General features: G+C 33.1%; 1 protein-coding gene across 1 annotated transcript in view; it reads left to right on the forward strand.

Moving 5' to 3' along the window:
* LOC100571134 overlaps positions 1 to 15094 on the forward strand; it is a 60769-nt gene extending 45675 nt beyond the window's left edge. The window contains exons 3-4 of the mRNA XM_003243848.4: positions 10177 to 10700; positions 14703 to 15094. Coding sequence (XP_003243896.2) covers positions 10177 to 10700; positions 14703 to 14823 — 645 coding nt within the window. The 3' untranslated portion in view covers positions 14824 to 15094. The remainder of the gene's footprint in view (positions 1 to 10176; positions 10701 to 14702) is intronic.

Below are 15094 nucleotides of genomic sequence, written 5' to 3' on the forward strand. Positions count from 1 at the left end.
AATCGCGTGTTTAATTTCCCGAATAATAATTATAATGATTACGCCCGACTAATCTCCACGTGCCACAGGAGTTACACCTGTGTAATGTGCGCCGTATCGGAAAACCCGTCCTTCTATGAACAACAACAACAACAACAATAATTATTATTATACGCGTGTACCCCCCCCCCCCCCCGAACCTTATTTTATTCTGTGGTGTACCTAAACTTCGTACCTGTGTAGTACGGGACACGTGTTCAATATTAAAATATTAATATGAGATAGGCAATATTTAGTGTTCACTCGACAATATTATCGTTATATATTCTTGAATCGATCAGTGCCTAGGTATATAAAGGTAGGCGTACATAATCGACTTCCGTTCAGCACCCGCACGCAATGATCGATCGTGGGTACGATGCAGTACCCACCTAAATGTATACCTTAATTAATTTTCTATTTTATTTCGTTTTTCTCTTCGATTCGTGTAGATAATATTATATTAATATAGCCATATAGGTATGATATAATTTTGGTTTTCGGGTAAAAAAGTTTGATACCTAGATGATGCAATGGAAGATTATTATCAGTTTTTAATATACCAATAAACAAATACATTAAAAATACATAGTAATAAATAACAATATTAATTCAGTATAAGGTCTTTTTTTATAAATACTTCAAAATCACCAAAATTTGAAATAATTATTTTATCATACACTCATACTTTATGTTTGAAAGTTTTATACAAGCATTGAACCTCACTGCCGTTATAAAATGAAAAGATTATCGTAATTACATAAATATTTTTCTCGAACGTCTGAAGTTGAAACGTCTACAAACTTGGATATTCACAACAAACGATTTTAGTTTTTCTGAATGTAATTCAAACAGTATTATTTAATCGCAAAAAACGTCGATAAATGTTTTGACATTAGAGTTGGTTTATGGTAGGTAGTATATAATTGAAACTTACAAAACAAATAAATTCCCAGTACTTACCTAACTTTTTAAATAATTAAAAACTATTTTGCATAATATGTTGGAAGCGATTGATCTCATATATATTATTCGAGTGCGATTAGTCGTCCACTCTGAGACGCAAACGATTGAATAAAATGAGAACCAAGATTTAGGAACAATATGTTTATTTATTAAGGAACAATAAACATAATAATTATTTGCAATTATTGCAGTCTACGCATGGCGGACATGCACTGCGCCAAATATAACAATAACAATTTTTCATGATGTACAAGACTCGCCGGAAAGTGTGCGCTGATCCAATCTTGCTGGATGGATCTAGGGGAAGAAAAAATTGGAAAATACCTGGTGAATGGTGATCATCATCTGCATAAACCCTGGGCGGATATAATTTTCTTCCTCGGATTTCCCACATTCTTCTTCCCCCCCGATCCATGTCCGCAAGGTTGGATCGGGATCCATGTCCCGGTGATGTCACTCCGCAGTCCGCGGTGCGTACCGTCCACTGTCGCTCACGATTACGGTATTTTGTCTACGTTTTGGTGCCGAGTCGTCGTGGTTGGATTCGAACATTTTCATCAGTTCGGAAACATTATTGCCCTTCTTGCTCAATGATTCGCAGTATAACGATGGATTAGTTTTCAGTTTTTGAAATATTTATTTTGGTTTGAGTTTTGTGCAAACGGTTATTTAAAATGCTATTATTGTTTAACAGTAGTCTCGTTGACTGTTTTTAATGATTATCACGTTGTAGACAAATAATAATTAGATAAATATAATATCCTATATTTTTCATTATCTATATTTTAAAATTTTAACAAGTTTTTTGAATACAAATATTTAATTTTTTGAGAATACTGATACAAATAGTTTAAGTCGTATATACATTGATATTTTAAAGTTTTGTTTTAGAAAATTAAGTCCTTACAAAATTCTTACAGTTAACGTTAATCCATAATGTAAAACTACAATCAAAACGTATATTATACGTTAGAGTATATTTTTATTCAATAAATTAATAAATAATATATTTATTAGTTATTACTTATTAAACTATATTATTATATGTAAATATTATTGTACGGCCCATACCAACTATCAATAACAAGTGAAGAATAACTAACGATAGGTGTGAAACCAATGTTGTTTTAATCGGATATTCTGTTTGAGTTTTCCGAACGATTTTTTTAAATTCTTAGGTTTCTTCTGTTTCTGATTTTTAAACCTGCGGTTTTGCAAGCTTCCGATATCGGCTACCTTCACGCGGAATAATATTGTAAAAATATGAAAACCCCGAAGTCATAAGCGGTTTTCCGGAAAAACTGTTTTCAATTATCCACGTTGGAGTACCTACATTCGTGGAAAACTCGAATACCGGGAAATCTCGTCTATTTCTAGACGAACACCGTGGCGCGTGACAGTGTCAACCGACGCGCAAAAAGTTACTTAAAAATAAACATCGTTTTTGTAATAATATGGTAAATAGACGCGTATAGTCTAGCTCGCCGAGCTCATTTCGGCGAAAAAAATTTCGCTGCGGGGGTTAGGTCGAATTTCGCGTCGGTCGTTGGCGTATTGCGACGGCATTTCAACGTAATTTCAACAATATTAACAACAATTTATTATCAAAATAATAATATAAACAGAGGACGAACCTCGCAAGTCCTAACCGCGAGTCGGACGTCGGCGCTTTGTTCCGGGAAGTGGGCGACCGAACTGCGTCATACCGGGTAAATGGTGTGACGGTTACCGGATTTGTGGTTCATTCGCATAATGTCATTACTGATTTTAATCTGACCGCCACGTGACGCTACTCGTCCGTGACATTCTGCGTACACCGAAATTATAATATATTTTATGGTAATAATAATAATAATAATAATAATAATATAATGACGAAGGTATATTGTAAGGATCGTAAGGACTAAGGACTGTAAGGAGTCTAAGGATTGTAAAAAGTTCGATTTACTTGTTTATACTTTAATACGTCTTTATAACGATGATAATATTATATTACAGAGGTACTCTATCAGACCTCCTGTGTAGAAAAAAAAACGGCGTTAAATGTTTGTTCTTCCGTTCTCGTCTCGTCGGATTTCTCGCCGTTTTTCAATCCCAATTATTGGTTTTTCCACAACGGAAATTCTTTTCCGAAGCAAATCGCAATCGTTTTCTCGTTTTATTCGCATAATCGTATAAAGTTGTGATAGCAATTATAGAACAACTAGAGAAACTCGTATTCGTCTAATATAATCTAACCATCGAACTATCATGCCACTATAATATACCACGACTGTTCATCTAAAATAAATACCTATACTAACGAACAACAAATATTATTGTTCAACATTTGAAAGCACAAACGCTTTTCGGAACGTGGAATTAAAAATATGATTTGCCTGCGATATTATAAAATATTGGCAATCGCCCTTCCATAATACCTATTATGTACACAAGCTGATTCTTTTTTGGGTAAACACTCGAATACGTATCGCGTTCGAGCACTATAATATGAAGTATAAACGTTTATGGAAATATTTATTTTTTTTACGTTATAATTTGAAGTCATAAGCAATATTTTTACTTTTTTAATGACAACATTCATTTTTAATATCATACTCTAGAGCAGAATATTTTTTTAAAAGTAAACACTTATCATCCCAAAAAGTATATATACTATGAACGTTTTTGGAAATATTTTGAGTTATAAGTTTTTAAAATAAATGTATATGTCATATACTTTATGAGCAATATTTTTCAGAGTACCACTTTGCTAAACTTCAAATACTTATACTTAGAAATATTTCCAAAGACGTTTATATAGTTATTAGTTTCAGAGGGACAATACATTTTTACTTTCAAAGTATATTATCACTTGTATAACATACATGTAAAAGGTGTACCCATTATACTAAATCTAAATTTCTAACGGGCATAACGAACGAGAAGGATTTTTCGAGGCACACCTAAAGTGAAAATTGTGAGTAAAAGAGCGATAATAAGCACTCAACAGAGATCAAAATTAAATGTCTTACTTATAAGTTATAATTATAATATATAACCATCGACTATCGTTATAATATCGATAAAACTATGTCACGGTTTGTTTTATTTGAGTCATCCGGAATATTATAATATATTTGTCGGTAAATCATGTTATAACTGTGAGAAAAACCTGCTAGCAGAGAAAATTAAAAAATATATTATACAATATTCTGAGACACAGCCAAAAAGTGAGCACATTTTTTTTAAACATTTTTCCCGTATTCGCTTGCAAAAATGCTATTATACGTTGGAGACCTCCGATGTACCTACTTTATCGGTACCTTCATAATGCATTATGTATACATATTGTATACTAATATAAGGTTTATAAATAAAATGTGTATCATGAAAAGGGGGGGGGGGGTACAAAATATATCGTATACTTACCGCTCGCGTGCTCGTCTCGATATAATAATAATATTGTGTACCTATAATAATGTATAATATACGGATTCGATTTTTCGTTTTGTTTTTTGAGTCAAGTAAAATATGTAAATCGACAAATATATTGCGTCATCGTGATTCGTCGCCGTCGTGTATATAATAAATAATAATATAATTATAATAATGTCCGCAAGAATTCGATGTTGTTTATCCGCAGATATATATTATATACAAATTATGAAAATATTTCTAACGGGTTTAATTAAAAACGATGCAGTAGCCTGCGTACATATACAAATATTAGTGCCGCCATCGTACATTTTATGGATGGATTCCGGTGCACAAAAAACGACTGAATATTCCCTCGGCGAATCGCGAACGCTTCCTTGTCTATGACTAAAATATAACAATGAAAAATGTTTTGGAAATTAAACTATTAAAATATAAAATTGTACATCGTATAATTACCCGGTATTGTTCCGTATTTTATTCGCTGCGGCGGCATTCTCAGAATTTTTTTAAGGACGGAGGTAAACATAGTGATTAGAACACTAGCCATAGGGTTGTTGTAGCCCACGTGTGTTCACCCTCCCACCAGTCACAAAAATAACGACAGAATATATACATTTAATTATTTTAATCCCAATAAATATTATTTTTACCGTACTGCTATTTTTACCAGTTTGACTTACATTTATAAAATTGTATCAATTTTTCTTGATTTTTGACATCGAGAACTAATTCGGCGCGGTCAATAACCACGTTACCGTGGGTGCAGGTCAACAATGTTATCCCATTGAAATGTTACTAAAAACGATGGTCTTCCTAATTATAGAGAAAACAATGTCCCATTAGTAAATTCGATACTTACCACAGTCATTTTATTTCTATTATATTATATTTTTAACACAAAAATAAACACATCAGGTATATTTACTAATATTTAAGTTTTTTCTGACCCTTGAACATTTTTTTTTTCAATTTATCCGAACCACCATAGAATTTAGTCATAGAGTTTAATTGCCGACTCCTGTTTTAACAGATTGTTGTATAGGTACTATACGATTTTTATAAGAAAAATATATTTAACATTACAAATTACTATTTTTTAACTGTATAATATACCTTCGGTGAATACATAAAAACACTACTGCAGCAGTGGTAGTTCGTTCAATTCCGATTAAAACGACTAATTACTAACCTATAGTCAATTTTATATTTCAAATCACTACGGTGAGTAAACCACGTTCGTATTGAGTCGTCTGGTTCGCACATTACCGATGTGTATATTTATTAGTTGTACGAAATCACGTTAGGAATTTAAAATTGAATCCTTAATGTGTATATCGCGAGAATTCCAACTATGTCCGTATTCCTCTATAATTTAATTGAACGAGAAATTGTTTGCAAAACTCGATGCTTTTAGTTTTCCATTACCTTACCTATAATGTATACGTATATTCGTGCGATAAACTATAACACGCCCGCATAAATTTCCTAGCTCGAGTAGGTATAGGCATTAAAAATGTAATGATGAAAAAATGTTATTTCGAACGCGTTTCACGGAGATAAGCTGCGCTGACTAAAAACGAAGAGAAAAGATTTCAAGTACAACTATAATAAATTAAAAACATAGTAAATAATAATGAATAACACCTCGCTTAGGTGTACTTTTGCACCTGTACGGTGTGCAATACTGCGTACATAATATTATTATGTATTATATTTCTAAAGACGCGCGGACGATTAACATAAAATATTATATAATGTAAAAACATAACAATATTTTTTCATTTTTTATGCTCTCGTTTCGCTCTCGCAAAACGATAAAAACAAATGGGTAATATAATATAAAAAGAAATAGATATTATGCGATGGTGAGTATACTCACTCTGAGCGTATATTCAAAATATTTGAACGAATGAATTTTTTTACAAAACAATAGTTCAAACAATATATTTTTCTAAATCGAATGTTTCTATATAATATATTATATTCTGCACACGTGCACGCCAAATATTTTAGGTTACAGTTGTGATACTATCTGCGGGGCTGCGTTGTGTGTGTGTAAAAGTGGAAAAAAAAGGCACAAAACAGTAACACTATCGCGTCTGATTAAATGTATTGTATGGCTATAGAGTCCGTTGTAGGATACAATAATAATAATTACACTGACGTTGTACAGATGGAATGGATAGATAGACGCGACCGTCTTGTTATTTTAATCGAATTTCGAGACGTATATATAATATTATTATACCGAGTGCACTTAAATGCAAACAAATAATTAACAGTAAATACATTTTATAGGTGACCCACTTGAGCAATTTTATAGTGCGGCTGCGTATCGAAAACGATGGAAATTGGAAATTTACACTTTAAGTGCTCGCGTTATTTTATTGAGGGGATTTTTTTTTTGTATGTTTTTAAATCGACGAGATCGATGATAATAAAATTATTATCGACAGCGTTTTCATATAATAGACATCTGAGGTGGGTAAATGTTATTACCACTGCTGGTACACCATTATAATGACCTACCGTGACCCACTGCGGTATAATAATATAAATACGCGGGCGGGGTCGTTGTTTTTGAATTTCCTCATTTGATTTAGTGGCTGGCGAGAATCCCGGAAAAACCGGCAGTTCGGTTCATTAACGCCGCCGTCGAACCATTAATACGGTCTGGCTGAACGTGCACCGAACCCACCGCAGTAAAACCACCCCATTAAATGTCACGAATTTTATTTCTGCACCGGTACCCGAAACCCGGCACGGGAAAATCTCGGATTTTCCGTAATTAGGAGGAGGTTAAAATAATATAACGTCCGGTCAGCGGTTCTCCTGCAGCAGTGTGATGTGGGTTGTAGTGGAGCATTAAAATAATGTTTGGAAATCCGATTGTGGTGTTGTAACAGCGAAAATATCACAAAACGCTCTATCGGAAAATCTTAGATATTTTGTCAAAAATTTCAAGTATTGTTGTTGCTTGGTGATTGCTGCATTATTAGAAACACATTCATTTAAACTACATATACACTTAATTTGTTTTATCGAGAAATCCCTTAAGACATAACTACATGAAGTGCATTCGATGTTTTCGATTTAAAATATTAATAATAATATTGCCATGTGAAACTTTTTACTGCCGGAAAAGCTGTGCGTTTCAATAAACTTAAAACGTGCAGTTCATAATACGTTTGAAATTATTATGCACGTTAATTTTAAATTTACGTTTTAAATACGATTGGACCGAACGTGCACCAAAACCACCCTATTAAATGTCACGAATTTTATTTCTGCACCGGTACCTGAAACCCAGCACGGGTAAATGTCGGATTTTCCGTTATTAGCAGGAGGTTAAAATCATATAACGTCCGGTCAGCAGTTCCCTCGATGTGAAGTGGGTAGTAGTGGGGTATTAAAATACTGTTTAGAAATCCGACTTTGGTGTAGTAACAGTGAAAATATTACAAAACGCTCTATCGAAAAATCTTCGATATTTTGTCGAAAATTTCAATCGTTGTCGCTCGCCACATTTTTCGAAATACATTTGTTTAAACTACATTTACACTACATTTTTTTACCGAGAAATCCCTTAAGACCTGACTTCTTGAAGTGCATTCGATGTTTTCAATTTAAAATCTAAATAATAATATTGCTGTGTGAAACTTTTTACTGCCCGAGAAAAACTGCGTTTCAATAAATTGAAAAACGTATAGTTCATAATACGTTTAAAATTATTATGCACTTGTATTGTGTTAATTTTAAATTTGTCGTAATTCAGTAGAGCCACATTGTTTTCGAGTCTTAACCACAATATTATTAAAAATAGATTCTATTGTGGGTTGCAGCTGTGTGGTTTTTTTTTTTTTATAAACTTTTTTTGCGCTATTTATTCACGTTATTTCGTTAATTAACTAACCAAGGCTGTTCAAGTTTAGAACGTTAATTAACGACTTTAATTAAAATAACTGAACTAAACCTATTTAAATGGTGTCCTTTTTGATTACAAGATGGTCATTCGCACGTTGATCACAGAAAATTACGTGTCGGTCTACACTGTACTATAATATTATTTATAGGTGGACTTCCGATTGTTCCATTATTTTTTGAAGTCAGTTTATTCAATGAAAATTACTATGACATAATTAATACGTAACGTGCTATTTTGTCCATCAATAACACTGCGAATTAAATACAATTAACGTTATTTCGTTGACATGTTATATTTTACACATCGTGTAAATTTGAGTTAAAACGTACAGTCCTAAAATATAATACAATTATTCAACAACTGTAATGAATCAGTTCCACGAAAAAAATGTACATTTTAATATATTAACAATCATAAGTTTATACAGCATGCTGGTCAAACATGTTGTACTGTTGAATGTTGATCAATAAAGTAAAAGAATATACTGTGCATTATATGATATTATATTATTCGATTAATTATTCAGTATAATATATTATTATTATTTTTTTTTTTATTATATACAAAAATGGTTTAAAAAGTTCAAACATTTTTTTTGCGGAAAGTCTGTCTGTTAAATAATGAAAAAATAATTAATTCCGACAAAAATCCATGCGATCCAATGCACTGGTATGCCTTTGATCAGACAGTTAAGCATTTAAATGTAATACCTTTTATAGATTTATTAAACACCCTGTTGGCGTACTTTAAATCAAAAGCTTTAAAATACATTATAATTATATTAAAACCTAGCTATAATATTATAATAATATACAAAGAGTGCAATTTTTAAATCAATACTGCATATGATGTACCCGTAACAGCAATGTGCACCTGTTTTGCCTATACACTACGCCGTGTAACACGTTTCCTTTTTTTTTTTGATCTTACTCTCAAATTATTTATTTTCAATTATGAAAACTTTTTAAGCCAGTTGCATCATATCCGGACAAATATACTTTTTAGCTTTCAAACAAATACAAGCAAGCGTCCAGGAAAGAATAAGATTTTTACCTCGTAATAATTGAACAGTATTATTAATTTATTTAGTTTTACATATTATTATCGATGAATATTTTGCCACTTCTTGGATCGAAATTCCAATACCAAAAGGTATAAATGTATAATACTATGAGGACGACCAAAATTGGGCAAGTTAGTGAAAATAATTAACTTGAGTGACATTTAATTGAGTCAACGTTAAGTCAACGTTAAGTCATATGTCAATATGAAGAAAAATATTAACTTAACTTCATAACTTATTTTGTATAGTTTATGGGTTTTGTAACTTTCAAAGTTTCAAATGTATTAAATAACAACTAAACATTTCGTTTAAAATTAATTCTACAATATTTATATTCGTATGCAGTACGCACACAGCACATTAGTTTAGGCAAATACCCGTTTGTGTGAATCTAGCTTTCAACGAATATTTATGTATTATTTTTAAATTCTAAATCATTGTTGATAAAACTATAAAATGAATAATTAAATAATTAATAAAATGATAGATATATAAATTGTATAAACGTGATTTTAACTAGTTAAAATGCCCACCTTTAACGATGAAGTAATTACTGAATACAAGGGCTCGTATTTTAATGGCATAAAAAATGTACTGAAGGTAATTTAATTTTCTAATTTGGTATTACGCTTTAAAAGTACTATTATCGTATAAAACATATTTTGTAAAATAAAATGGGTTAACCCACGTGTTTAATCGATAAAATTGACATCTGTATCTATAATCGTCAGGTGGTATAAATAATAATTATTGAAACGGTTTGTGTTGTACAATTGTGTCGCAGTGCGTGATATGCGTCAACTCGAAGGCGACGATGCAGACTTGGCCGTGCGGTCACCGGGTGGTGTGCCGCAAGTGTCTGGTGCGCACCATCCAGATAGCCGTGTCCCGGCGGTCGTTGCCGTTGCGGTGCGTCGTGTGCCGCGCCCGGGTGTTGCGCCTCAAGCGGTCGTCGGACTCGCGAGGCACGTCCACGGTGGCCGCGGCGGCGGCGGCGTCGGAGAGCGGCCGTGATGGGTCCACTGCGGCCGGCCGGTCGCACAGCTTGCCGACGAAACTGCGGCGGCACGCGACCGCCGCCGTGGCCGTCCGGTCGCGATCTGTGGGCACCGGCAAGACGGGCCCCGTGCGACGGACGACCAGCAACGGTGGCAACAGTGGCGGCGGCGGACGGCGGTACAACTTTGCCGGTTGGGCCGACGCGTTCGCCACTGACGACGACGACGAAGACGACGAAGACTACGACGACGGCAGTGGCGTTGGCGGAGGTGGTCACGACCAACTGCACTCCACTTCCGTTAAATACAGGTACTAGAATAAAATATATACGCCGGGTTGCACAAGACATTTAATGAATCAATAGTGAGCTAATGGCCCCTTAAACAAGATTTACTGACCCACGATTGGTCCATTAAATTTAATAAATTGTTTATGCAACCCAGCAATATACTAGGCTGCATTATGACATAAACGCCAAAAGTATCAAAAAAAAAAAATAAAAAATACCTGTCATTTCCGCTTTTAATTAGTATAAGACATAAACGTCAAAGATATCAAAAAAAATAACTGTCATTTGCGCCATAATTAGTGGGGACAAAAGCGCCAAAGGTAACAAAAAAAAAAAAATAGGTTCTTGTCATTTTTGTCATAATTAGATGTAGGACATAAGCGCGAAATACGATGTACAAAAATAAAGTATTATTCGCACCAGTACAATTGGTATATTTATACCTTTCGTAATCGTGAGATTTGTCATTTAAGGTAGAATTTTACGACCAATCTTTTACATCTGCTGCTGTACTTACGAAGATTTTAAGTAGTTGAAAGGATTAAATATTTTACTTTTAAACATTTTAATATGGATTTAACTATATTATTATAATCTGTGCTGTTTATTAAAATCAGAAGCGGCAATAATCCGTTTTGGTCGTTAATAAACATTTTGAAGTTTTGTGAGCGTTTCAATTTGTCTTTATATTTCTACTAGAGATCAAATTTTACACATTTTTTAATTTATTATTAAATTACAAAAAAAAAAAAATCAATTCAAATATTGTAATATTCAACATTTCAACTTTTGAACTTTTTACAGAATTTGAAACCGAAAAAAATTAAAATTAGGTGGAGAGTCAATCACTCGTAAACGTATTAATAAACTTGTCAAAGTGATAAATTAAAATCCGTTTATAGAATACTTATCACTTAATTAGGTACCTAAACCAGGATACGCGTTCGAAATTAGTCTGGTTTATATTATTATCATGTTCGAAATGTGCGAGAATGTCTGTCACGATAAATTCCGAACGCATGTTATCATACACTGCACTATTATAATTTTGATATACTCGTCAGACTGACTAACTACGTATTACGAATAAAACATCAAAATTCATATTCGTGACTAGAATGGCCACTGCCGCTTACGATCCCCGTCGACATGATTTAATGAAAAAATCCAAGTTAAGAAGCTTATTACTAAACGTAAAATATATTCGATTCTCCTAACTCTTGCAAATCTTAGCGTATATATACGATCGAGCGATCGCAATTTTCTACATTAAAATAATATTTCTCACGTGTGAGATTTTTCCTTTAGTGATTTCGGTGTCATCGAGCATTGCGTCACCAATTTTGGCGCTCCGTTTACTATACCACACGGTGGCCGTTATGGTAAGGAAGTGGTCACAACGGTTAGGCCACGATATGTCACAGCTATATGGGGTAGAATTTTTAATTATGTGACGTAATGATATATCATAATCTTACGGGAGTCCATCATCCTCTTTATCCGTCCTTCATGCTATAAAAAAAACAATGCGAAACTTTTTTATTCTTTTTTTCGATACTACTTATAATTTTACCGTATGATTATATAAGAATATTATTATAATATGTTGTCGATAATAATCCATTTGTCGATATTTTCTGTCCATCACAACACAACCGCGACAACGTCGTATATAAATCGATAAGTTAAAAATTAACAGTTAACAAATTATAAATTTAACTCGATAAGTTAAAAGTTAATATAGAAAAAAAATATTAACTTAACTCTGTTTAAAAAAAAGTTAATCTATTTTTTTTAAATTAGTATGTTAATTACATAAAGAGTAAATGTGTCTTTCTAGATTCTATTATATAAATTATAAAAACCAATTTTATTGAACTTTTATCATAATGTATACAGTATACCCATTTACTTTTACTTTACTATTATTTACTAATTTAAACTATACTCATCTCAAATTAATAATTTAACAATTAATATATTTTTAAATATCGTATAGCAATTGAATGTCATAACACGTGAAGATGAGTACCTTAGATGAAGACCTTCATATAATATATTATATGTTTAATAACATTAAAACGTAACAATTGTCAATTCGTAATTTAAAATTATTAATTTTATTAAAAACATTTATAATTGCAACTTGCATAATATATAATTTACAACTTAATAAAATATATTAATATACACAAAATTTATGTTATCAAGAAAAAGAACAGAAATATTTGTGTTATTATAGTATTAGATTATTTTTATTTTATACTGATATAGTAATATTTACGTATAAACGAAAAATTTCAAAATGTTTTCAACTTGATGGATTTTTTTTAAATCAACTGAGAAAAGCTAAGTTATTTTAATTTTAAATTAAACTAGTTAGGTTCATAAGTTGATTAGAAAATAAACTAACTAGTTAATGCCCACCTTTGGTAATAATATTACCATAATTTATATCGACAATATATGATTTTGTTCCGCCGAATAACTTTCATTATATAACATAATAATATAATACGGGTACATCGGGCGGTATTGTGTTGTTTGTCAGGGGCTAAGCATTATCGTTCCGTTTTTTCGCACCCAAGTCCCCGCGGCCAAATGTCGCTAGATCCGGCCGCCATTTAAATTTGCCGATATTTTATTTTTTTTACGAAAATCCGTTATTCTGACCTAACGGCCTCGATAACATACTCGTCCGCAGTAGACAACATGACGTGCGTGGGTGGAATCATATTATAATAATGTTTTATAATTATAGATTGCGTGCGGTCTGTCGGGTGCAGGTCCGCCCGTGGCCGCACGCCGCACCGTTTGATCTACAGAGTGCAAAAATAATTACTCGATGGTTTGATCTCCCGATCACGATCTATATCAGTGCGCGTTAATGCGCTATTCCACGACTTCTGCAGCCGTGTGAAACGACACGCCCCGATCGGTCGGTTCGCGTTATCGATACCGTATTATGCCACTACAGCGGTTACCGTTAAGTCGAAAAATTTCAACTCTGTCGTCGTGTGCCGGAAATTCGTTTCTGTACAGTTGTAACCGGCGGCTGTTTCCCCTTAAAATTAAGACAGGTTAGAAAATGAAAATTAACTCCCCAGAAATCTCGTAGTGTGTCTTATCTCACTTTTTATCTTATCTTGTTACAAACGCTAGTAACCTCTTTAGTGAAAATGTCCGATTATGTACCTACGGTTATGACTGCAGATTACCACCTCCAAAATTATTTCCTTTCCTATACTAAACCTAATTAAAATATAATATCAACCAGCAGTTTACGAGAACGAAGATTCGATATTATGGTCGTTATTCTCTATTATTTTTAAACAGGTTGATATTACTCTTATACGAATATTATGTTCACAACTACCGGTTATTTTTTGTTTTACATGTTCACTATACATTTGCAGTCATCTCTCACAAAACGCCATGCGGATACAGCTTTTATCAATATTATAACTCGTGGCAAAACGATGGCCGTGACCAATATCAAACATACAACAATAATAATATACCAAAACTAAAGATTAGATTACTAAAACCGCACGAAACACAACGTAGTTGTATGCGACCCTGAGATGGCGCTTTTGTGCTGCACTGCAGGGGTTGGCGATTATCATATATTAATATTATATAGTTTCTAAGGCAGTCCGAACGCTTTTAAAACAAATGTCCAAGATCCAAAGAGAAAAAAAAATTGCAAATAATATAGTCTATAGCGTTTATTTTCGTATTAAAACCTCAATAACGGTATCATCGAAATATTATGCAACCGAATAGAAAAAAAAAGTCTACGTATGTGAACCAAAGATATAATTATTCGCGTCTTCGTCTCATGTTGATAGACGCAAAAAGGGGGGGGGACAAGAATTCCAAAGCCCCCCGCCAAACATTTCCTAAATTATTTTCATTTTATTCGATATCACTATTGTAGGGCTTCAGCCCTCCTCCCCCAAACTCAAAAACTATTTGTGCCTATGCTTATGCATGTGTTTTATTATTTTTGCACGGTGCAGCAAACTGGAAACGACGGCGGACCGGACGAGACACGACAATCAATCGAAAAACGGTCTGCAGAGGATACTCGGTAAATTCAAATTCTGGCGGTTTTTACGCTTTAAAAACAACAAACCGTAGTTGGATCACGGTACACCACCAGACGATTTATATTATTATAATTTTTTTTTTTGGGTAGGTATTATTATTATTATTATATAGTTACGACCACGTAGAGCGCACTGTGTTTACTATAATTGAGACGGGGTGTTTGTAACCAGTGTTGGTAACCGATGACTTAAATTATACTATAAATATTTTATCATGTACATACCTACGTAATATTATTAATATAATATAATGATATTGTATTTAAATCGTTTGATTTTCGATAAGCTCCATCGTATTTTTT

Source organism: Acyrthosiphon pisum, chromosome A2, assembly GCF_005508785.2.
Source record: "Acyrthosiphon pisum isolate AL4f chromosome A2, pea_aphid_22Mar2018_4r6ur, whole genome shotgun sequence".
In the NCBI taxonomy this organism is placed as follows: Eukaryota; Metazoa; Arthropoda; class Insecta; order Hemiptera; family Aphididae; genus Acyrthosiphon; species Acyrthosiphon pisum.